Source organism: Sceloporus undulatus, chromosome 7 (assembly GCF_019175285.1).
Source record: "Sceloporus undulatus isolate JIND9_A2432 ecotype Alabama chromosome 7, SceUnd_v1.1, whole genome shotgun sequence".
Lineage (NCBI taxonomy): Eukaryota > Metazoa > Chordata > Lepidosauria > Squamata > Phrynosomatidae > Sceloporus > Sceloporus undulatus.
Genome location: NC_056528.1, coordinates 6691190 through 6716656, shown reverse-complemented (window position 1 = coordinate 6716656; position 25467 = coordinate 6691190). Strand labels below are relative to the sequence as shown.

The 25467-nt window shown below is 45.5% G+C and overlaps 1 protein-coding gene across 3 annotated transcripts in view; it reads right to left on the bottom strand.

Moving 5' to 3' along the window:
* Positions 1-495: 495 nt before the first annotated feature.
* Positions 496-25467, bottom strand: part of PLCH2 (phospholipase C eta 2) — a 239746-nt gene continuing 214774 nt past the window's right edge. Inside the window, exons 21-23 of one of the 3 annotated variants that reach the window (XM_042479267.1) lie at positions 22377-22456; positions 8327-9398; positions 496-4725 (exon numbers count right to left, since the gene is read on the bottom strand). In XM_042479267.1, the coding sequence (XP_042335201.1) occupies positions 3047-4725; positions 8327-9398; positions 22377-22456 (2831 nt within the window). In that variant the 3' untranslated portion in view covers positions 496-3046. Of the gene's footprint in view, positions 4726-7653; positions 9399-22376; positions 22457-25467 lie in introns of those variants that run through there. The other 2 variants (XM_042479268.1, XM_042479269.1) reach the window with 2 other exon arrangements.

The window sequence follows — 25467 nt, the reverse complement described above, 5'->3', positions numbered from 1 at the left end:
CATTTTCTGTCCTTATTGGGCATCATGAATGAATCGATTCAAAGTGATTCGCTTTTAGCCGGCCGAAGGGCAAATTTTTTAGTTGGGTGAAAATAATATATGGGCGCATGTGCATAAGAAACTGTCATAGACCACAGACAGACCATTTGGCCATCTATACCTCAAGGCACCAAGAAAAGATGTCCAGTGCTATCCTTCGCTCCTTCCGTTAGTCTTCCTCTCTGTTTGGTCACTGGCACCACAGAAAGTGGAGTCCTCTATAACCTTCCACATGCGCATGCATGCATGCACACAAAAGCCAAGGCAAAGGAGTGTGATACTTGCCACAATTTGTTGTTCTTGTGTGCCTTCAAGTCATTTCTGACTTAGGGGAACCTATCATGGCAAGGCTTGTTCAGAGGAGGTTTGCCATGGTCTCCCTCTGAGGCTGAGAGAGTGTGACTTGCCCAAGGCTGCCCAATGGGTTTCATGGCTAATTTGCACTTTATTGGAGCCCCAGACCTCTCTGACAGAGAAGGCTCAATGTCTCACAAAACTAGAATTCCTTATCATTGATCCAGGGCAGCTAAAGCAGTCTCAAACTGGGTAATTTCTGCAGTGTGTTTCGGACCTAAGTGGTCAAAAGAATGACGCAATGGCTCTCGTGGCCCGAGAGAGACGTAGTTTCTGCAGTGCATGGGAGACTTAGAATGCAATTACACTGGGGTAAGAAAAGATCTGCTTTATATTGGGAACAGGGGACCATTTGGAATCGATTCCCAACACGGAGCGAAGGCGAATCGGGAATCGGTTTAAATGGCAAGGGGGAATGAGTCCTTAGAGAGGCACAAAGCACTTGCTATCCATTTGGAGCTGCAAATTTAAACACTTCCAAATCTAGCAAGTCAACATGGGAGAGAAGTGATGCAAGCGACTCCTGTCTTGGAAAGCATTGCTTTTGTGCAAAAAGCAAATACTGTGTCAGTGGAAAAATAAAGTGTGAGAATGCCTTCAGTTTAAATCAGAGGTTGCCAAACTTTGGTCCTCCAGATGTTTTGGACTTCAGCTCCGAGAATTCCTGACTGTTGGCCAAGCTGGCTGGGGCTTCTGGGATTTGAAGCCCCAAATGCCTGGAGACCCCAAGTTTGGGAATCACTGAGTTAAATTAAGGCTTCTGACACACTGCGGAATGAATGCAGTTTGACACCGCTTTTTACTGTCACAGCACCATCTTATGGCCTCCTGGGATTTGTAGTCTGAATGTGAGATCGTGGTGGTGGCTAAGACTGAAGATGAGCCACACATGTCTGACTTCCAAACTGAATTTCTAAGCGTATCGGGACAATAGAGGCTTAGCTGAAAACGCTACCAACAAGTTCCTCCTCTCAGTACTTAGCTAACTTTCAGTACTGGAAGAAGTATGTAGAGAGATCTTGTGGCTCCTTTGAGACTCACTGAAAGCAAGAAGTAGGCAGTCTGTTCTTTCATAGACTCTAGCCTATTTCCAAATGCATCTGAGGAAGTAGACTGAAGCCTACGAAAGCTCATGCTGCCAGCTTCTTCATTTCAGTGAGTCTCAAAGGTGCTGCAAGATCTCTCTACATACTTTCAGAACCGGAGACGAAACAAATATTGGAATCAATATTGGCCACAGTGCATTTCTTGGCCGTATAATGGGTTTACCAAGAATTGTGCACAGGTAAGAACTGTGTATCAGCAAAAGTTCCCAGGGAAACACATGATCCAGCATTGGAAGATCGGCCATAAAGTCCTGACCACTTGGGTCCGAAACACACTGCAGAAATAAATCCAGTTTGAGACTGCTTCAACTGCCCTGGCTCAATGCTAGGGAATCCTGGGAACTGTAGTTTGGTGAGACATTTTGCTTTCTCTGGCAGAGAGCTCTGGGGCCGCAATAAACCACAATTCCTAGGATTCCCTAGCATTGAGCCAAGGCAGTTGAAGCGTCTCAAACTGGATCATTTCTGTAGTGTGTTTTAAACCTCCGTCTGCACTTTCCATTCCAGCAGGACTCACCTAGTACTTGTGGCTGCAGAAAGCAGGGGGTCAACGAGGAACATCTAGCTATGTGCCTATGGCCAGATTCACAACATCAAGGCATCTCCCAAGAGCTCCTGGAGGGGTCTTCCAGAGATCCAGGGGATGACATTGCCATGTGTCCAAACGTTGTCACCAACATCACCATCTAGCTCTCCGAAAAGGCCATGCTGAGGCGGTTGTGTGGCTTACATGGTGAGTTTGTGGGGTCACATAGCTATGTGAGATACATCTCCTGATACATTATTCTGGCCATTGTTTCCCATGCGGGGAAGTCATTTTTTGCAGGAAAGGTGTGTGTGTGTGTGTGTGTGTGTGTGAAAAACAACCCCAGCATCATGCCCTAAATGAGTGCAAATACACATGGAAAACTGGTTCGAAACCTTTGGGGTCAAAAATCTTGAGGTTTCTGGTGGATGAAAGGACCATGTATGAACACCAGTGACCAATGATTCCTGCATCATCCCAGTCTCAGCTCTCTTAAAATCTAGTGCTCTGCTCCCATCAAACATGCCCCGGCTCATTCTTCACCTTCCAAAATGCTGCTTTGCCTTCTAGAATCAAAGTCAGGGCACAGCAGCTTCGGTGGGGAAGTTAAGGCGGCATCTGCTGGCTGGCAGTTCCAGGTTTGTCTTGTGCTGTTGGGAACCCTGTCTGACCAAGAGAAGGAGTCCTCTAAAAGGATGGTTGTGCAGATCCTCGGACATGCTTTCTAAGGGATGGGAGAAGGGATCTGTTCCCTCGCCCAGGAGAAAAAAGTCTGATTGCCCATTCCTGATACTGCATGCTACACATTGCATTATTATTATTATTATTATTATTATTATTATTATTATTTTATCACACACATACATTGTCCTTTGGAGACTAGGCGGAAGGAAAGGGAGGAGGAGGAAGAGATCATTTTTGCACCGTGTGCATTACAATTTTTGTTAAACCGGTGGGAGTTTTGTTGGATTCGGCTCCAACGGGAATGTAAACATCAAATCTGGTTCAGCCCTTCCCAGCGTTAGAGTTTGAATAAAAAGACAACTTCAGGGTCGGGGTTTGAGACAGTTTGGTTCTTGTATTGGGATGTAAACAGACTGGGGCAAGCGGTGTCCGTACAGGCCCCTCCAGCGAAGCAGCAGGCTCCTTCGGGGTTACCCCTCTCCTCAATGGGACTCCCCTGGCCCAGAGTCAAGCTTTTCAGCCTCTGCCTCTCTTGCGCCTGCTTGGCCCGGTTGGCAATGTACCTCACCCTGCTCTGGCTCCTGGAGGAGGCTCTTCGGAGGAGCCCCATCTCTCCCTCTTCGTCCTCTTCCGACTCGACATGTTCAAGGCTGGTAGGAGACGTGATATCATCCTCCTGCTGGAAGGTGGTCAACCTTTTCAAGCGTTCGGTGAGCTCATCCGGGGGCTTCGCTGAGACCTTGGTGACAGCACAGCGGCACTGCTCCCTCATCGACTGGGTGATAAAGCCCCGACTGATGCGGCGATACTTGCTGTCAAAGGTGCATGTGATGTCTTCAGAGGTCAGGTCGCCAAGGCTTTTGGATTTGACCTGACTGGTCTCTGCATTCTCCTGGCCTTTGGACTTCAGATAGGACTGTCGGAGGCTCTCCATATATAACCGACTCCAGGTGTGTCTCCTGTGTACGGATCCGGACTTGCAGCCCCTGGCTAGCGGTCTAGGGCACAACACATCCTCGGTGGGTGGATCTGACCTCAAATTGGGATTAGATTTGCTCTTAGACACCATGGGAATATCATGTCCAGATACAGCATTAGCAGACCAGGGGCGCATACCTCTTCTTGCAGGGACGACAACGTTCTCATGCTGAGCAACAAGGTCCGGGAGGCTTTTCCGAGCGAGGCTGGGCAAGGAGAGGTCTATGACTGTGTCATTGGAGGACATGCTGGAAGAGGAAGACATACTGTCCCTATGAGTACCGGAGTCTAGCTTGCTCCAGATATGATCGTTGGCTGTGACATCAGAGTACACTTCAGCTGCGAGGGAGAAGCCCCCAGGATGCCTCATTGAGACCGAACAGTCACAAAGCCTGCACCCTTCGCTCTTGGACCTCTTCACGACGAGATGAGATGCGGGGTCTGTGGCAGCTTGAGTTACTTCTGGAGGTTCTTGAGGTGGAATTGGTATGGAGTCGTTCGCCAATTTGCTTTGGTGCGGTGGTAGTGATTTGGTTGCACTGCCCTTCTCCCTTCTCTCAGCACTTCCCAGTTCTTGGACTGTTCTGTCTCTTTGTTTCTGGCAGTTTCTGGCAGAATGGAGCCAATGGTTGGCCAATGCTACATTGTCCTGAGTTTGTGAAGTAGGCAGATTTCCACCACCATGCATCCTTTCCCAGCTGTCCCTTCTGCTTTCTTCTTCACTGGTACTATTTTCCCATTCTGGGACCTTTGCAAGGGCTGGGCCGGGAGCGTGGAATATTTTCTCCTCCACATCAGTCGCTGCGTGTTGCTGAAGAGAAACTCTCTCAAGCTGGTCTGACAGGCCATCTCCTTCCAAAGCAGTTTCGTGGGAATTATCAGGCACATTCCCTTCTTTGGAATCAGTGGGAAGGGTGGTGGAAAAAGGAAAGCAAGAACCAGGTGGTTGGTTCTCGTTGGCAACAAAGGGCTCTTCGCTGATGGTCTCCAGGCTGCGTAATGAAGGGATTGACTTCTGCACTGAGAGCTGGTGGACATCTGTAGGGAGGACAAAAAGCACCAAGGTTGATCAACTACCGACAGTCCTTTCAAAGCTATATTTCCCCCACTTTCCACTTTGCCCAAACACATTGGACCTGACCACGTTGGCTGGGTCAATAAAGGACTTTCCTTCCTTCTCTTACACTGTCCACAATTGCAATCTTCTTTATAGGCATAAGGATGGCAGCCATTCATTAGAACCCAGATCAATGTCCCCAGGAATGCAAGGAATGATGCTCAATCTCCCCTTCCCTGATCCTGTCGGCTGCTACCACTTTACTCTTTCTTCAGCTTATAGCATCACTATATTGCCCCATAGATTTAAGTGGAAACCACCACGAACTGAGCTAGATCCCCAGTGACGCCACTAGAGTCTGTGTATGTTCAGAGAGGGAAAGAAGCTGTGAATCCAATACAAGAAGATTAGATAGTGAACATTTATAAACATGCAGAAACGGACGAACTGACAACGTTGATTAAAGAAAAGTCTTGGATGAATTTCAAGAAAGACTGGTGAACGTTTATAAATATTTTGAGATGGGGGAATTTAGGTTCTGGGTTTTATAAGATAAGGTAAATATAAAGTAATGTGTTTATAGTAGGATTAAGGCCCCATTCCCACTTACAGATAAATCGGTGTGCAATCCAAATTGATGGATCGATTCGACAGTGGAGTGTGGTTCCCACTCCATTTGCACTGATCGCATTTTCCCCCTGTAAAATAACCCACTTGTGGTTCACATTCATGAATGAATCGGTTCAAAATGGACCCGCTCCAGCCAGCCGATGGGCAAATTTAAATCGATTCCGATCCACATCTGGTTCACACTTGCGCAGAATCGATTTATCAAAAAAGTTGCGGGGAAAATCAGTGTCAAAAAGACGTGGGTTAAATGGGTCCGGTGCATGGCTTCCTTGGCCGAATTGCTTCAGTGATTTGATAATAACCACACAACGACCGCTCCCATGCGCTACGGATATCAATGCATTATGTTATGACTCTGCCCACGACTATTTGATTCTATATCTAATGTCTTATGTAGTTTTAATTGCAAATTGTTTAATTCTTTTTTAAGGGGGGGAATACTGTGTATATAATACTATTGTATGATTTTATATGCTGTTAGTCGCTATGATTGTTTTTACAAAAAGCGGGATATAAATACAAGTTTTATTTACTGGGGGTTGTGTTTCTTGTCAAGTCTTTCTTTCCATAGCATTTTATATATTTTAAATTATGTGTTTGAATTTATTTCATCTTTTAAAAAGCGAAGGTACACTTCCGCCATGCAAACGCAAAATGTAGACATGCTGCAGGACAAACAATATAGATCCAGACAGTAAAAGTTGTGTTGTGTTAAAGCCCCAGGAAGGTGGGAAAGAGATACTCATTCCTTATGTGGGCCTCATTCCCACTTACAGAGAAATCGCTTTCCGATCCGAATCGATGGATCAATTTGACATCGGATCGTGGTTCCCACTACATTTGCCCCAATCGCATTTTCTGGCCTGGAATCGAATCAAAATAACCCACTTGCAGTTCCCATTCACAAATGAATCGAACTGGTTCCTGAAGCAGAAAATGTACTTATGGTTCACATTGGGAAACAAATCAGTTTAAACAGAACCGGTTCCTGCACAGGACATCCATTTCCGCTTTATTGCATGCCATAATAAACTGATGATCGATCCGCATCCAGTTCCCATTTGCGCTGAAGCAATTCAATTGTGAAATTGAATCCAAAACAGTGTCAAAAAGATGCAGGTTAAATGGATCTAGCGCATGGCCCCCCTTTTGCTTCAGTGATTTGGATCAAGTGGGAACCATGCTGATTTGAACCGAATCATGATCCGGTTTAAAAGGTAGTGAGAATGAGGCCCTGGGATATTAAAGGTTGAGGTACTGCATCAGAGAAAAATCCAAAGCATGCATGAGACGCATTGGGCGATCGTGCAAAGACTGCAAAGGGGGAAACATAGGTAACTACAGCACCCCAAAAAAGAAAAACCAGGTTATAAAGCAATGAAATCAATAGTGCTTAATTAAGAGTTACCTGTAATTTGCTCATCCTTTCAGTTCTTAACTACAGGGACAAGAGAGTGCATGTGGAATAGGACAGAACAGAAGGGGGAGAAAACAAGTTAATCCCGGGAAGGCCAGAACAGATAAGGAATCGATTAGTAGGGCAAAGCATAGGAAATAAGATCAATTACACAGAATGTTGGACTACAATTCTGAGACTTCTTTTTCTTTCTTTTCTTTTTGTGCCAACCAGAGATGCCTCGGAGGAAGCGAAACCGATGACAGTGAAACCATGACAAAATGTCGGCTCAACATTCCTGACATGAAGGTATGCGGAAGAAAAGTAGCTTTAAGGAAGTTTGGAGATACCCCCCTTTTAAAGCACTGGGATTTTTTTGGACATAAGACTGTGCCGTAAATATTGTGGAAAGCCTTTGTAAGAGCAATTTCCCCAAGAGCCGCACGGTAGCAGATTTAAAAGAGTCTTGCCACTTGAAATCATAAGGATGGGCAAGTTGTAGAATGTACTCTAGGCTTCCAGGGAACTGCAAGTAAGGATATGATGCAGTATTTGGGCCTTCTGGATTTACAATGCGATTGCATTTGTGGTTTTGACTTTTGTGGATTTGATTCATATGTTCTCTCTAGGAGCCTCTAGGTCTTCCAATGCAACACTGCCAGAATTTGACCATAGAGTTTTGCTGGAGAACCTAGAAGTTCCTAGAGGAAACACTTCTCTGGGCATTTGTAGGTCCTCCAGCATGATTCTATGGTCAACTTCTGGCAGATGTTGACCATAGAGTTGCATTGGGAGACCTGGAGATTGCTAGAGAGATGTGCTCTGAGAATTCAAAGGTATAGCCATGTTAGTCTGTAGAATCAGTACATAGAGAGATCTTGGAGCACCTTTGATACTAAGTGAAATAAAGAAGTTGGCAGCAGGAGCCTTCATAGACTTCATTCTGCTTCCTCAGCTTATGTTCCTCAAATGCATCTGAGGAATTAGACTGGAGTCTAAGAAAGCTGATGCTGCCAACTTCTTTATTTCACTTAGTCTCAAAGGTGCTGCAGGATCCCTCAAGAGGAAGAATGAGTTGGAAGAACATTCGGCTGCTCAAAATCCAACAAAGCGCTTCAGGAAAATGTTCAAATGCACATGCCCAATATTTATGCAATGAGTAAAATTCCCTCCACACGATGTCTATAAGACATTCTGGTTGGATTAAAAAGAGAAATCTCAGAATCATACATATGCGTTATATAATTAAACTACACAGACATATTGCAGAGCGACCCACGAAGTGTAGACATCTACAGGATCAGCTACTGGAGATGGTTTGGCAGACAGGAGAAAACAGACACTTGTCTATGACTGGACATGTCTAGACTGGACAAACCCCAGACAGAACCACAGAACAAATGCGTTTGTGTGTTTCCCCCCCAACGCCAACAACATGGAAAGCTAAAAAATGGCTTTACAACTAAAGAAAAGGATGCGGGTACTTCTAAGGGGGAAACTGAAATAGCAACATGATCTATAGCAGACAGCGGGGGGTGAAGAAGATCCGGTCTTACCAGTAAAGAATATAGGGGATTTACTCCGAATTTCCTCCAGCTTTTCAGCAAACAAGGCATTCATTTCCCTCTGGAGGGTGCCCGCTTGTTTTCGGGAGCTCTCAGACAAGCGTTTGGGGAAGTCAGGGCTCCCGAGGCTCTCCAAGCTGCTGGAGTCGGAGGATACGGAGCCATTGCTGGCAGTCACCAAGTTGACAGTGCTCCCGTATTTGCCGCCAGGCTGGCCCTGCCACCTCTGCCGAGGATGCCCTTTCCCCCCGTGACTTTTAGGGTCCCCGTTTCTCTTCCCTGAGGTGGCAGGCGGCTGGCAGGTCTTGGGCAGGTGGTCGGCCGCCCCGTAGCCGCTGCATAGGCGCAGATCCGCCTGCGGCTTGGGCTGCTGCTCTTGGACCCCCCAATTCTTAAGCTCTAACCTCTCCTCGTCTCCTGACAGGCTGCTATACTGGTTGCAGTGAGGGGTATCATTAGAGGCGGGTCTAGTGGCGGCATGGTTGCTCCACTTGCACTCTAAATCGGGGCTCTCGTTCGAGCCGATCATGCATTTCATGCAGTTGGTGGCCATGCCAATCCTGCCCGATCCATTGATGGCGCAGCGGGCAAAGACCCCCTGCTTCTCGTTGGGGGGCTCCTGAAGGCGGACCCGGTTGGCCCTCCGGATGGGCTCGCTGAAGGCGGCGTCCCTGTGCGCCTGGGCATGGCTGCCTTTACCTTTGCCAAAGCTTTGGGCCTTACCTTTCAACCCCTTGCCTTGAGCCTCCCTGTGGGCACCATCTCTAAGAGAAAGTGCCGGGGACGCACACTCTGGCTCTTGGTCGAAACGAGGGTGGGAAGAGTCTTCGAACTCGTGGTCTTCGCTGGTCCCTTCGGAGCCGTTGTCCTTGGCGTCGATCACGATCTCGGGGAAGCCCTTCTTGGTTTTCTTCTGGGTCTTGGTGGGCGCGCTGGCCGTCCGCCGTAGAAGGTGGCTGCTAAAAGAGTCTTTGCGGTTGAGTTGGCCAGCAGCATGACTGTCGAGAGAGGCCTGCTTTGGACTTCTCAGAAAGAGACCTTTTAAGCCCAGCGCTTGCTTGACCTAGGAAAGAGAAAGAAAGCGGCCATAACAGAAGGTGTGTATTTCATCCCCTGCGCGGACAGACACAACTCTCTGTGATATGCATGGTGTTATACAATCTGTGGGTAGCATCACCTATCCAGGTTTGAACGGAAGACAGAATTAGGAGAAAGGCACAAATTGCAGTTTTGATTGAAGGTTCCCCCCACCGCCCTCGGTGTCATTCTGCAAATTTCCTGCTAACCCTTTTGTTCCTGTTCACTAAGGACAGTGCTGTTTTTTCCCTACTGAGGAAAGGGCTGGAGCTTATGCATGTTTAGTGAGACTGCATCCGCACTGCAAAAATAATACAGTTTGACACCACTTTAGCGCCCATGGCTCAAAGCTATGGAAGCATGGGGTGCCTAGTTTTGTGAGGCACCAACAATCTCTCAGAGTCGAGGCTAAACATCTCACAAAACGACACATCCTAGGATCCCATAGCATTGAGCCATGGCGGTTATAGTGGTGCCAAACTGCATTATTTCTACAGTGCAGATGCGGCCTGAGAAAATTAAGTCCCATTTCTTTTATTTCTGGTGACTGGTAGCTAGGGGATCCTGGGAACTGTAGTCCCAAAAGATTTTTCAAGCTCTGATGGCTGGCAAGTATTATGGTTAATGTTCCTTGTCTACGATTTTGCTGTACGACTATCCTGTATAGTCAAAACTACAGACTTTAATTTTAAGGGGATCTTATTAGAATTTCCTGTTTCCTCCTTGCATAGGGGCACAGTTTAATATAAATATAAATTATCCCTTTCGATAATTTGATTTGAATGGCAGAAGAGCTACTTTAAATGAACAAGATGACTGACCCACCCAAAAAGGGTTGCCACAGAAAGGCAGAGGATCACAGCTGGCTTTGAAGCAGTGGGGTCACTAGCGGGGTTCGGGGGGGGTTCAGACTGTACTGGGTGACACCTCAAAAGAGGGGTGACACCTGGCTGAGAGAACCTCTCTCTCTGCTGCAAGCTATTCTACTCATGGGTAGAATGGCATGTGGCATGTGCGGGACATGCCCTTTTGGCCCCACGTCATGACAGCCTGGGCAGAGATGCCACTTCTAAAGGACGGGCAAGATTTAGGCATGGTTGATGCATTTTAACACTAGAGTCCTAAATCTGTCCATGCAAAAGCAAGTCCCACTGATCTCAGAATCATACAGGATTGCAGTCCAAGGCTGAATGAATGGAAGCAATGGATCTTCAGAGAATACTGGCATGGAAGTGAGTTGGGGTATATATCCTCTTGGTTGGGAAGAAGCGGTTTCCATGTTAATCCGTGTACTGTTTTGTTGTTGAATAACAAGGTCTACAGGGTGTCCATTGCCATCCAACAACAGAACAATACACAGATTAATATGGAAATCCTTTCTTCCCAACCTACAGTGTGTGTGTGTGTGTGTGTGTGTGTGTGTGTGTGTATACAGTGGTACCTCGGGATACGAATTACCCAGCTTACGAATTTTTCGGGATACGAAAAAATCCCATAGGGATTTATTGTTTCGGGTTACGAACGTTTTTTCGGGTTACGAAAAAACGCCGGCGCTGTTTAAATGGAGCCGCGGCAGAGCCGCGGCTTTTTTCCCCATTAGCGCCTATGGCAATTCGGGTTACGAAGGTTTTTCGGGTTACGAAATTAGAAACGATACGGTGTGTGTGTGTGTGTGTGTGTGTGTGTGTGTGTGTGTGTGTGTATATATATATATATATATATATATATATCCCCCACTCTCTTCCATGCCAGCATTCTCTGAAGATGCCAGCCGCAGATGCTGGAGAAACGTCAGCAACAAACCCTTCTAGAACTAGACCAAAAAAACCCACAATGGATGCTGACCATGAAAGCCTTCAGCTTCGCAGTAAATTGAGTCAGATTGTCAAGTGCAGATAAAGAATATCAAAACAGCAATCAGATCCTGTGCTCAAGTGTTTAAAGCAAAGAAGAGATACTTGCAAAATTGAGGGGGCAATCTGAAAATCTCCATACACAAAGACACAAAGAATGGGGTGGCATGGGGTGGGAGAATCCCCCCCGACAGAAAGATTTCCAGTGATGGGATTGGAGTGATAGGCAGTGACGACTCCCCCAGTTCATCCAGTCCATCCAGATCAGTTGATGCAACCCAGTGAGACTAGCTAGTGCCGCTTGAATCAGGATTCAAGTGATTCAAGGTCCCAAATCCAGTGCAAAAAAAGAAAGTCATTTAAGAAGAAGATCCAGCATATTCGCTCCCAGCAGTTTGCAAAAACAAAAAGAGAACGCAAACCATCCGAAAGCAAAACATAACCACAATAGTATAAACTCGGGTTTTCTAAATGGCAAGTCGGGAATAATTTCACTTTATCCATCTCAAGGTGTGTTCAAAGTGCAGCATATATTAGGTGGAAGGAAATGGCTTCAAGTCGGAGAGAAAGCCAAATTTCCTCTCCAGAATTAGTCGACGGCGTGAAAAAGCATCAGAATTGGTTGGCAATGTTAGACATGAGATTAGAGAAAGTAGATAAGGGAAGAAATGGGGGAAAGGGGGCAAAAGAGGGCAATGGAGAATTTATTGATTCAGTTGGTTTAAAGGCGGGGAAGGAAAGAGGGAGAGCTGGATCCTGGATCGACTTCATAAATGCAGAGCACTCTGGTTGTTCAATGGCCTGGCAAACATTCCAGAAAATGCCACAATCCATGTTATGAGTGGGTTTTTATTTTGTTTGAGTTGGAAAAATTCAAGGAGGACCAAAAAAAGGAAAAGGAAAAAAAAAGACACCAAATGTTCATGACATTATAGTTAGAGAAGCATGCAAGTGTGCCGCTGGGAGCGCACTACACCTTCCTGGGTCGGGAGGAGGGAAGGGGTACCTTCAAGGCGTCTAAATTTGCTCTGCTTCTAAAAGGAGACTTTTTTTGACACAGAGAAGTCCACTGAAATCACAAACAGACAGAAAGTGAAAGGCAGAAAGTGAGACAGAGAACAACAAGCCAAGGAGAATCTGCAAGAGCTTATATAAGGCGACACCTGGGAAGGGGGGGAAAGGGACAGGAGAGAAAGCACATATGAGAAATATCAACACAAAAAGAACACAAATAAACTACAAAAGAGAGAACGAGAGAAAGAGAGAAAGAGAGAGAAGAAAGGGAGGAGGCCAACGTGAGCTGGCACAGCGTGGAAACAGTTTAGACAACTGCAAAAGACAACTCCAAACATTACGTATGCATGCCACGATTTCCCCGGAGGCAAAATGTTGGGGCATTCACTTTCTGAGTATTACAGCATTTTTAAAACTGTAGTGGGTCCTGAGCATCCACAGATTCTGCATCCATGGATCCTGCACTCATCCTCAGCTTGAAAATTGCAATAGCACTTACATTTCTATACTGCTTCATAGTGAACTAAGCACTCTCTAAAGCAGTGGTTCTCAACCTTCCTAATGCCACAACCCTTTAATACAGTTCCTCGTGTTGTGGTGACCCGCAGCCATACAATTGTTTTTGTCTCGGTTCCTAAGACCATCGGAAATATGTGTTAGGTGACCCTTGTGAAAGGGTTGATCGACCCCCAAAAGGGTCCCCACAGGTTGCTGTAAATGGTTTACAATCTGTAACTCAGTCGCCTCCAACAAGTTGGGTACTCATTTTACTGACCTACAAAGGCTGAGTCAACCTTGGAGCCCTGGGATCAAACTCACAACCTTGTGGCTGCAATGTTGGCATTTAACCGTTGCACCGCCAGAGCTCTGTATTTTCCCCCTCTCCAAACGTTTCAAAAAGCAAACGTTGATGTTGCCATTTGATAGAAGGGACACCATTTTACTACCTCATTGCATATATCAGGACTCAGTTATCCATTGATTTTGGTATCCACCGGGGTTCCTGGAACTAAACCCCAATGGATAGCAAAGGCGCCAATGTGCATCTCAGAAACCCAAGGAATTGCTTAATTTCTCATGCCTTTCTTCTCTGACCAACAGAACCAAAACAGGGCAAGAAACTAAGAGGAGAACAAAACAAGAGCATGAGACAGTAAAAATAGAGACTTTGGCCTGTTACAGACTGCCAAAATAAAGCTGCTTTGGGTCTCTTTGGAGGTATGCTGTTTAAATGATGCATGCATCCTAAGAATCCGGAAGCTGCACCAAAGCTGCACTCTGGTGCTTAGGAATGGAGTGTGGCTTTGGCGCAATCTCTGGACTCTTAGGACCCATGCGTCATTTAAACAGCATACCTCTAAAGAGACCCAAAGCAGCTTTATTTTGGCAGTCTGTAACAGGCCTTTGTTATGAAGAACAAGAGACATTGTTCAGTCTGAATCGATTAGCATGAGTTATACAGATAGCAGAATGCTGCTCCACATTGTGTGGAACTGAGCTGGCTTTGGTTCCAGTATGTAGAAATACACACACATATATTTAGCACAGCTGCATTAAGGAGACAAAGTTTGACAAGGAACACACAAAACCTTCTAGTAGACCCCACAAAGCCTCCACACATAACACAAAGACCGAGGCAAGATTTTCACTCTGTTGTGTAGTTTTTGAAGATGTTTTTGTAGCAAGCAGAAGATGCAAGATTAGCTAAGTCTCCCCTAGAAACTGCAAATCTTCCAGTAGGCTGGCACTAGCACCTGGAAGCCTTGAGAAGCTTCAGAAGGGTCCACCATTAATTCTCCTTCTGGGCATTAAATCTTTTCTGGTGCTTTGTTCAGAGCCTGGCCTAGCTGGCTGACCTAGCTGCAGGTTTAATGGTGCCACCTTAATTAATGGATTGGCACCACATTTGTGGCCATTTAAAAGGATGGATTGTCCCCAATGCTCAAGGATGGTTGGAGAAGGAGGACCCAGTGGAAAAGCGGGTCCGTGGAGGGTGACATTTCTAGAGCAAGGATGGGCAAAGTGCAACCTCTGAGTCCCATGAAGCTCCAAAGCCCAGGGGCAGGATGGGGGCCATTGACCCCCAAATAAGAATTCTGTCCCCCAAAATGAAATTCTCCTTCCCTTTCCATATGATCTCTTGCAAGAATTTCATATGGAAGACAATGGGGACAAGTCACAGATAGCGTTGGAAGAGACCACAAGTCCCAAGGCAAGCCAAAGATTGGTGGCCAAGGCAATAACATTCCCTAGCACCAACATTTGAGTCTCAGCCTCCTAGAAAGATCAACCCAATGACAACTGCTAGATCAGTGATTTCCAAACTCTGGTCCTCCAGGTGTTTTGGACTTCGCCCATCACAGCCAATGGTCTGGGATACTGGGAGCTGAAACCCAAAACACCTGGAAGACCAGAGATTGGGAATCATTGTGCAAGACTATGGCAGTAGCAGCATCAGCAGTACTGAAACTGAGTAAGAGGTCCAGCCAAACCCTGGAGATATGGTCCTTGACTGACCATGGTTGTTTCTAGAATAGCCTCAGAGGATGGCAACGGAAAGCCACCTCTGAAGAAACTTGCCCAGAAAATCCTGTTGCCTTGTTGTTATTGTTGTGTGCCTTCAAGTCATTCTCGACTGATGGTGACCCTAAGGCAATCCTATCATGGGGGTTTCTTGGCAAAATTTGTTCAGCTGAGGCTGAGAGCCTGTGATTTGCCCAAAGTAATTCAGTGGGTTTCGTGGTCAAGCTGTGAATAGTCTCCATAGTCACAATCCAACACTCCAACCACTGCTCCACCCTGGCTCTCAGGTTAGCCTTAGGATTGCCATAAGTCGGAAATGACTTGAAGGCACACAACAACAACAAGAGTGCTCTACTGCCTCACCAAACTACAATCTCCACTGTGATGTCGAAAGCTTTCATGATCAGCATCCATAGATTTTTGTGGTTTGTTCAGGCTAGGTGGCCATGTTCTAGAAGAGTTTATTCCTGACGTTTCGCCAGCATCTTTCTCTGAAGACGCCAGCTGACAGATGCTGGTGAAACATCAGAAATAAACTCTTCTAGACCATGGCCATCTTGTTCAAAAAACCCACAAACCTCTACAATCTCCATTACTCCATAGGATCCAGCAATGGTTGTGAAAGTGGAATCAGAGCACTACAATCGTGTTGTGTGGGAGGGCCCCCTGTCCTACCCAAGGAAGGTCTCTTTCATACTCTGGTAGAATTTAAAGATATAGCCATGTTAAAAGTCTGTGGAATCAGTATGTAGAGAGATCTTGTAGCAAAGGAAAAAGTTGGCAGCATGAAACTGCAGCCGAGGAAGTTGGCTTAAGCCTAGGAAAGCTCATGCTGCCAACCTCTTCCTTTCGGTTAGTCTCAAAGGTGCTACAAGATCGCTCTACATACTCGCTCACATTGTAGTGGTATGGTTCCATTTTGCCTACCAAGGATCTGTAATCTGGGGAGAGAGGTTTAGCATTCTTACTTGCTAATTAGCTTACTTGCTGTTCACCGCTATGATCTTTGGAATAGCGGTATATAAATAAAACAAATTATTATTAATTATTATTATTATTCTCATCCCAGAGAACTCTAGAACTCAACAGACTACAAATCTCATAGGATGCAACCACAGTTATCATGGCACCATAACTGCAGCATTTGAAAGGGCCCTGAAGCTTCCCTAGAACTAAAGACATGCGAATCAGATCATACATTTGCATTTGAAGAACTACTTTTTCCAAGGAGAATGGCCATCTCTTCTAACATGTCACATTCTTAGTTTTTTGTGGGTTTGGGGGGCTATGTGGACATGTACTAGAAGAGTATATTTCTTTACGTTTTGCCAGTATCTGTGGCTGGCATCTTCAGAGAAAGATGAAGAGGCCAGCCACAGATGCTGGTAAAACGTCAGGAACAAACTCTTCTAGAACATGGCCACAGAGCCCAAAAAACTATGGACGCTGGCCATGAAAGCCTTCGACTTCACATGCCACATTCTGTTTAGCATGGTGTGGGACCCACTTATGACTTCGTTGCACACAAAAAGGGGATCTCTTTTCTGTTGCGAGATGAGAGGCATTAATTGGCATATTGATTTCAACCAAAACCAAGGCAGTAATGGTAATGAGAAGCAACAAGGGGGAAGTAATAGATTCGGAGAACATGAAGCCATGATATAAAGCAATCAAAAAACAAATCAGCTTGGGAAATTGGAAACGGAGCAGGGCAGGTTGGGGGAACCCATGGATGAGTTCAGCAGATACAACCAGGGCCTTGTGTGATGCTCTTAGGAAGAGATTGACAGGTTGAGGCAGAGTTCAAATGGGAATCCAAAAAGCCCCCAAATTACTCTGCCAGGGCTTAGAGAGAGGTGTCAGTCAGCCGCAAATTAAAACTATCCGTCAGAGAGCAAGGGAGGTGGAAAGCGATAAATCAAAGAGAGCAGGCGTTACATGGGCACCAGATCAAAGGAGGTATTATTATTGGAAGGAAATTGCCCAGGAATCTGCCTTGTGCCGAGACGCACGATGGGCTCCTTCAGCAAAGCACTGTCAACCCTGTCCAGCCCATCTCCCTCATGTTTGCAGAAAATGGTCTGCAAACGACAGATATGTAAGTGTGAAGCGGTGTGTGCAGATGTATAGGCAGAAGTAAAACCTGAGTGCATAGCCTCCAAAGCTTCGCAGATGAAAACTGGGACACATGCGGCCCAAGCAACATGAGAGCATGGTGGAGATTGGCAGCATTTATTAGCAAGGAAGAACACATATACAGTCATAGAAGAGACCCTAAGGACCATCCAGTCCAACCCCATTCTGCCATGCAGGAACTCATGATCAAAGCATCCCCAACAGATGGCCATCCAGCCTCTGTTTAAAGACCTTTAAGGAAGGAGACTCCACCATTCTCCAAGGAAGCATCTTCCACTGTCGAACAGCTCTTACTGTCAGGAAGTTCCTCCTAATGTTCTCTTTTTCTGTGGCTTGCATCCATTGTGAAGTGTCCTGTTCTCTGGAGCAGCAGAAAACAAGCTTGCTCCATCCTCGACATCCCTTCAAATATGGCTCTCATGTCACCTTTTAACCTTCTCTTCTGCAGGCTAAACATCCCCAGCTCCCTAAGTTGCTCCTCATAGAGTATGGTTTCCAGACCCTTCACCATTTTAGTCGCCCTCCTTTGGACACACTTCAGCTTCACAACATCTTTTTTTAATTGTGGTGCCCAGAAAGTAATGGTGCCACAGTAGAGTGACACCATTACTTCCCTTGATCTAGAGACTATACTTCTATTGATGCAGCCTAGAATCACATTGGCCTTTTTAGCCATCGCATCACACTGTTGACTCATGTTCAAATTGTGGTCTGCTTGGACTCCCAGATCCCTTTCGCATATAGTCTCCTTAAGCCAGGTGTCCCTCATCCTAGATCTATGCATTTCATTTTTCCTCCCTAAGTGCAGTACCTTACATTTTTCTATCTTGAATTTCATTTTGTTAGCTTTGGCCCAGCTTTCTACTCTATTCAGGTCATTTTGAATTTGGATCCTATCCTCTGGGGTATTAGCTACTCCTCCTAGTTTGGTACCATCTGCAAATTCGATAAGCAGGCCCTCTATTCTTTCATTCAAATCATTGATAATGAAAGCCTATAAAACCAAGAGGATGGGTGGATTCGTGAGGTATTGCATTTTAATGTATTTTAATGCTTTTTAATGCTGTTGTAAGCCACCTCGATCTCATTGGAGATTCAGTGTATTAATAATAATAATAATAATAATAATAATAATAATAATAATAACAATAGCAATAATAATTGCTGAGGGCAAATATAACTCTGCCTTAGCACCACGCAAACAGGGAAATAAAGTGTTATGTGTAGGATGAAGTTGGCATGAAGCAAAGTGAGCAAAGTTTTGCTCTGTTTGACTTCTGAATTGCACAGAAGTTCATGGAAGCGGAAAAATACCACGGGGGAGTAGGGCGCAAGAGGAGAGAAATCAAGGGTAATGTTAGCTTAAAGTAGGTAACTTTTCCCCTCCTGGCTTCCCTTGTTCCGAAGATGGCACATGCCTGGCTTTGCGGCCCACGTTGCCACGCAACGCTCCACTTCTTCCCTCTTGCCTTCAGGATCCAGAGCATCTGGAGCCGGATGCTCCCCGGTTTCTCCTGGACTGCTTTGAACCCAGACAGAAGCTTGCTTGTTCCTTTCAGTGTGTTTTTTCCTGCCCTCATTACAATCGCCTGACACATTTCCTTGCCTTTAATTAGGGCTGTGCAACAACAGCAGGGCGGGTGAGAAGGCTTTATTTTGGAGAGGAGATATAGATGCATGTGTGTGCAGTGTGTGCCTTTCTGCATCAATGATGTCCTGCCTGGTTTTTCACTAATTACCCCCAAAGCTCAAAGCGCAACCTTTGAGCTATGTGCAAACAGGTATGGATGCACATGGAGGACAGTGTTGATAGAGGGGGATGGCTCCCAAACCAAAAGGCTGGGTTTTAACCCATGTGCATTACAGTGGGATATGTGTCGGTCCCAGGCCCCTTTTTGCTAACTGTGGGGAGAGGGGAGGATGTTTGCTATAATTCTCAACAGAATTGGGGCAATAGACTACAAAGCTGGACCAAAGCTAACAAAGTGTAATTCATCACGGAGAAATGTAAGATACTGCACTTAGGGTTGAAATATGACATGCATAGATCTAGGATGGGGGACACCTGGCTGAATGAGACTTATATATGTGAAAAGGATCTGGGAGTCCAGGTAGACCACAAATCGAACATGAGTCAACAGTGCAATGCAGCAGCTAAAAAGGCCAATGTGATTTTAGGCTGCATCAATAAAAGTATAGTGCCTAGATCAAGGGAAGTAATAGTGCCACTGCATTCTGCTTTGGTCAGGCCTCACCTGGAATATTGTGTCCAGTTCTGGGCACCACAATTCAAAAAGGACATTGAGAAACTGGAGCGTGTCCAAAGGACTAAAATGATGAAGGGTCTGGAAACCTTGCCCTATGGGGAACGACTCAGGGAGCTGGGGATGTTTAGCCTGGAGAAGAGAAGGTTAAGAGGTGATATGATAGCCCTGTTTAAATATATGAAGGGATGTCACATTGAGGAGGGAGCAAGCTTATTTTCTGCTGCTCCAGAGAATAGGACACAATGGAGTAATGGATGGAAGCTATTGAAAAAGAAATTCCACCTCAACATTAGGAGGAACTTCTTAACAGTAAGAAATGTTTGACAATGGAGCACACTCCTTCAGAGTGTAGTGGAGTCTCCTTCCTTGGAAGTCTTTAAACAGAGGCTGGATGGCCATCTGACATTGGGGATGCTTTAATTGAGAGTTCCTGCATGGCAGAATGGGGCTGGACTGGATGGCCCTAGTGGTCTCTTCCAACTCTAGGATTCTATGATTCTAGGCTGACAGCTTAAATAACATTTTGTTCCCAATTAACTGAATGGATGAGGCAGAAGATGGGTAGAATCTGGCCTTTACAGGAGGGTCAGGCAAAAGTAAACTGCTGCAGCCTCTCTTCGCGTGTGTCTCCATCCTCATGAATACTTTTTGCCACCTTGACTACACTCTGAGCTCTGGCTATTATTATATTTATTATTATATTTACTTATATACCAACCCTTCTCCCAGGGCTGGGACTCAGGGCACCTTACGACACTAAAAAACACCATACAGTTAAAAACATACAATCATACTATATTAAAATAGAATTAAATTACTACAATCATTGGAACACGAGTCCTGGTTTTCATCCATGAAATGTTGGAGCATATGTGACCAGAGTACTGCTTAGCTGAGATTAACTTGCTTGAGCTGGGCTTTAACTTTGCATTCTTTTGTGCCATTGAAGTCAATGTGTTGCTGGTTAATGCAGAGAAGGGCTGCTTAAGGAAGGTCTTGCCTATGGAAGATGGTTTGTCCTTTTTTCAGGATTCGGCCTGGAATTCTAGTTGGTCTTAATAAAATATATTGCCTGACTGTGGATTATAGTTTGAGAGGTATTTTTCTTGGACCCGGAAGGAAGGAAGGAAGGAAGGAAGGAAGGAAGGAAGGGAAGGGAAGGGAAGGGAAGGGAAGGGAAGGGAGATATGCAACCCCATGAATTGCTCCAATTCCTTTTTCAAAGCCATCTGACCCAACGATCCTTGCTACTACTCTAGCAACAAATCCCAAAGACTAATTAACAGCCCTTGAAATAATGCTCCCTTTTTTCCTGCCTTCGTCATACTTGCCAATTTCTTTGGGTAATCCCAAATTCTAGTATTTCCTGGAACGCTTTCAAAGGCCGCACAGGTTTTGTGTGTTCCTCCGCCGCAAAAATTCTCATAGACCTTTAGCGGCTCGCTGAAATGACAAGCCCTGCTTTTCCATCCTGGCTGTTCCGGTTCCTATTCATTCCCTTGTTTCCAATTACGTCCATATGGACAGCTTCTGTACATAATCCTGTGTCTATGTACCCACAAAGAGGTCACATATTTATACTTTGCACGGATACGTGGGATATTTAGGAAGTAATACATTTCTGTATTATTTGCAGAGACATTAACTACCGCTTAAGGTTGCTAATCGGGGCTCTCAGAACTGTTTGCATTCATAGGCTCCGCTAATTGAATTCTGTATTTCTATGCGCAGGCTGGCACATTAACTCCTCTTCAGTGCTCTTGCTTTAATGTCTCATTACTTCTTCTTAGTTCCCCCACCATCACTGCTTCTCCTATATGCCACAAAGCCAAATGTACTTTATTCACTAGGCACAGGACCAATGGAAAGTGGGAAAGACCGAGAGTATGTTCACTAATCCCTCAAAGAAAGCTGGCATTAGGCTCTCCATCTTGGAGATATAGCCACATATACCCAACTGCAAAGAATGAACTATTTGCCACACATTATTTTCTCTGACGTAGCTTTGGTGCCCATTCGGCACCCAGCCAAGGGCAGAGACGCCCAAACAGTACAAGAAGCATTGAGAATAAACATCTCCGCTGCCATTCTGTTCATGCTATGATAGCATAAGTCCAATACAACCCATATTTTTGGTCGTTGTGGAAGTCAGACTCGTGTTGGAACTCATCACGAAACAACATCTGCTTTTTCAAAACCTAACTTTTCAGGTGGTGCCCATGCCCCAGATGGCCATTCCTGTGTGAGCAGAGAGAAATATTGGCGGGCACCTCCTTTTCCGCCGGCAGGAAGCCGCAGCACATAAACCGCATGGTTTCCCGCTGGCAAAAAAACAAACATACGAAAGGAATGCACGCATATGTATATATTAGTCTTTTTAGCTATTATTTGGCAATGCCCTACATTCGTCTTGATTGTCCCACGTTTTGCGGTGCCTTGTCCTCCTATTGGTTATGACATCTAAGGGCTCATTTCCACTACCTTTTAAACCGGATCGCAATTCGATTTGAACCGGTTCAAACGATTCTGGTTCCCACTTAAATCAATTTGCCGAAGCGATTCGGTGAGGGGGAGGCCATGCACCAGACCCATTTAACCCACGTCTTTTTGACGACGATTTTTTCTGCATTGAATCGATTCAACACAAGTGTGAACCACAAGCGGATCGGAATTGGTTCAAATTTACCCTTCGGCCGGCTGGAACTGAATCATTTTGAATCGATTCATTCATAAATGCAAACCACAAGTGGGTTATTTTGATGCCAGAAAATGCAATCGGGGCAAATGTAGTGGGAACTATGCGCCGATGTCGAATCGTTCCATTGATTTGGATCACACACCGATTCATCTGTAAGTGGGAATGTGGTCCTGGTTACCCTGACTATATAGGATGGAGGAGGGCTGCTCCACTCCAAATGTGGGTTTGAGGGCTTCATTACAAGAAGTAGCATAGATGTCTTCTGGAGGTATGACTTCGGATGGAGGATCTCAACCCTGAGTGAAAGCATTCTGCCATTGCTACCCATACAAATGCACAGATCATTGCGATTGCAAAGAGTTCTCTTGTCACCTAAAAAGACCTCAAAGAAGGCAATCTCAAGTCATCCTCTTACCAAACGCTCCCCAATGGAAGGAACACATCTTCACATCTCAGGTCCCATAGTTACTCACCTTACCGCATATGTCATTGACGGCTACGTGAACGAAGATGGACGCCTCCTCCATGCCCTCCAGGTAGACGTGTCGATAGCCTGGAAACACAAGAAAAGGGAAGTGAGTGGAATACTAACTTGCACCTAGACTGAGCTTTGCAACTACATAGAGGAGGAAGGCCATTTTGTGCAACATTAGACATTAAAAACAAGACTCTAGACATTAAAAACAGGACCAGAGCTTGGCTGGAATATGGCACAAGTAACAACGTTAGCTGCAGCATGTTAATTTTGGGGATAATAAGGAAGAAAACATCCTTGTCAACATTTCCATATTGGCACCAAGTAAACAAGGATGTGTGCCAAACATTAATTTAAAGCTTTTGCTGTGCCAATAAAGTGTTTATTCAGTATTTCCAAAATATTATTTTGTGGAAGCGGTTGTGGAGCAGCAGGTTGGCTGGCCGTTCTCCCATTATTTTAAGGCTTTTAAAAATAAAAAGTAGTTAAGAACATTGGCCAAGCTACAACACCAACAGATGTTACTCCAATGATGGAGCACCATGATCATAGTTCATAGAATCAGAAAATCCTAGAGTTGGAAGAGACCCCAAGAAAGGCCATCCAGTCCAACCCCATTCCACCATGCAGGAACTCTCAATCAAAGCATCCACATCAGATGGCCATCCAGCCTCTGTTTAAAGACATCCAAAGAAGGAGACTCCATCATACCCCAATGGAGTGTCTTCCACTGTTGAACAGCCCTTACTGTTAGGTTCTTCCTAATGTTGTGCTGGAATCTCTTTTCCTGGAGCTTGCATTCATTGCTCCAGATCCTGTTCTCTGGAGCAGCAAAAAACAATCTTGCTCCCTCCTCAATATGACATTCCTTCAAGTATTTAAACAGGTCTATCATATCACCTCTTAACTATCTCTTCTCCAGGCTAAACATCCCCAGCTCCCTAAGCCATTCCTCATAGGGCAGCAATGTCCAAACTCTGGTCCTCCAGTTGTTTTGGACTTCAGCTCCCAGAAGCCTCAGCCACCTTGGCCAATGGTTTGAGATTCTGGGAGCTGAAGTCCAAAACACCTGGAGAGCCAGAGTTTGGACATCACTGTCATAGGAGCAAGACGCTTCACCATTTTTAGTCGCCTCCTTTGGACACATGGCTCAGTCCTCAATGTCCTTTTTAAATTGGTGTTGCCCAGAACTGGACACAATATTCCTGGGGCCTGACCAAAGCAGAATAGAGTGGCACTATTACTTCTCTTGATCTAGACACTATACTTTTATTGATGCAGCCTAAAATTGCATTGGCCTTTTTAGCTGCCGCATCACACTGTTGACTCATGTTCAACTTGTGGTCTACTTGGACTCCTAGATCCCTTTCACATGTATAAGTCTCTCGTTCAGCCAGGTGTCCCCCATCCTATATCTGTGCATTTCATTTTAATGCCCTAAGTGCAGTACCTTACATTTCTCCGTGTTGAATTTCATTTTGTTAGCTTTGGCTCAGCTTTCCACTTTATTCAGGTCATTTTGAACTTTGATCTTGTCCTCTGGAGTATTAACTACTCCTAATTTGGTGTCAGCAAAAAAGGAGAAGAAGAGAGGGGTGGAAGCATGCCTTTCCAGCAGGCTCAGGCAAAAGCAAACCGTTGCAGCCTCTCATAAGTTGCGTGTTTGTCCAGACTGTTTTCTATTCTGGCCACAACTCTGATGTTGCTCAGGCGTGACATGCCTTGGTTTTCATCTGTGACAATGTTGGAGGGGCCGATGCCTTCTCCCACTTCATAACATCCCCAGAGAGCAAAGCGCACCGGATGACGCAGATGAGCAATGCACACACGGAGCCAATGGCAGAGTTCAAAAAGATGCACATGAAAGCCTGCTAGCTGCCTATATTTCTTATTAAAAGGACTTTGTACCTCTCCGCCACCTATTTGCTTGGGAAGAGGCCTGTTTGCAGAGCAGAGAGCCAGCCCTCTTTCCCTCTTATCAAAGAGTACCATTCTTCTTTCATTATCGCAGCCGTCAATCTCAGAATTGCTAATAGATTCGCTCCCTTGGAAGCCATTATTAATTTCATAATCAGAACTTCTTTCATTCATTCCCCCCCTTTAACTTTTTCTTCTTAAACAGCCAGATGGATTCCTTCCTCCTCTTTAAAGCGTTTCGACTTGCCAAGTTTCCTCTCCTTTTGAAGAAGATGGAGAACAAGAAGAGAAGGGAGGGAAAGAAAACCCAAACAACAACAACACAGGGCGCTTTTATCTGAGTTGCAAAAGCACAAAAATAATGGGTGGGGGGCATGTACGGAGTGGCAGGGGAAAACGTATTCAAAGGAGGCCCTGGATTTTTGGGATACGCCGTCACCAGCTTGCTTTTCACATTATAAGCTAATTGCAGCGGCTGGTGAGCCGCCAAGAAAAATGAGACCAAGAGAGGCTCTGGGTTGCTTTCAAAAAGGCTTTGAAGCATACCCCATTGACTTTGAGATCCCTCCCATTGAGCTGGGGTTGGACAAATTGGAAAGCTGTAAAATGCAAGTGCCAACTACCAAGTGCCCATCATTATAATTTGTGGTGGGAGGGAAGGGAGGAAGGTGGAGCAGCGTAGAATCATAGAGTTGGAAGAGACCCCAAAAAGGGCCATCCAGACCAACCCCATTCTGCCATGCAGGAACTCACAATCAAAGCATCCCCATCAGATGGCCATCCAGCTTCTGTTTAAGGACCTCCAAAGGAGAAGACTCCATCCTTCTGCAAAGCAGCATCTTCCACTGTCAAACATCTCTTACTGTCAGAAAGTTCCTCCTAATGTTGAGCTGGAATCTCTTTTCCTGGAGCTTGCATCCATTGCTCCATTGTGTCCTGTTCTCTGGAGCAGCAGAAAACAAGCTTGCTCCCTCCTCAATATGACCTCCCTTCAAATACTAAAACAGGGCTCTCATATCACCTCTTAACCTCCTCTTCTCCAGGCTAAACATCCCCAGCTCCCTAAGTCGTTCCTCATAGGGCTTCATGGTTTCCAGACCCTTCACCATTTTAGTCGCCCTCCTCTGGACACATGGCTCCAGTTTCTCAATGTCCTTTTTGAATCGTGGTGC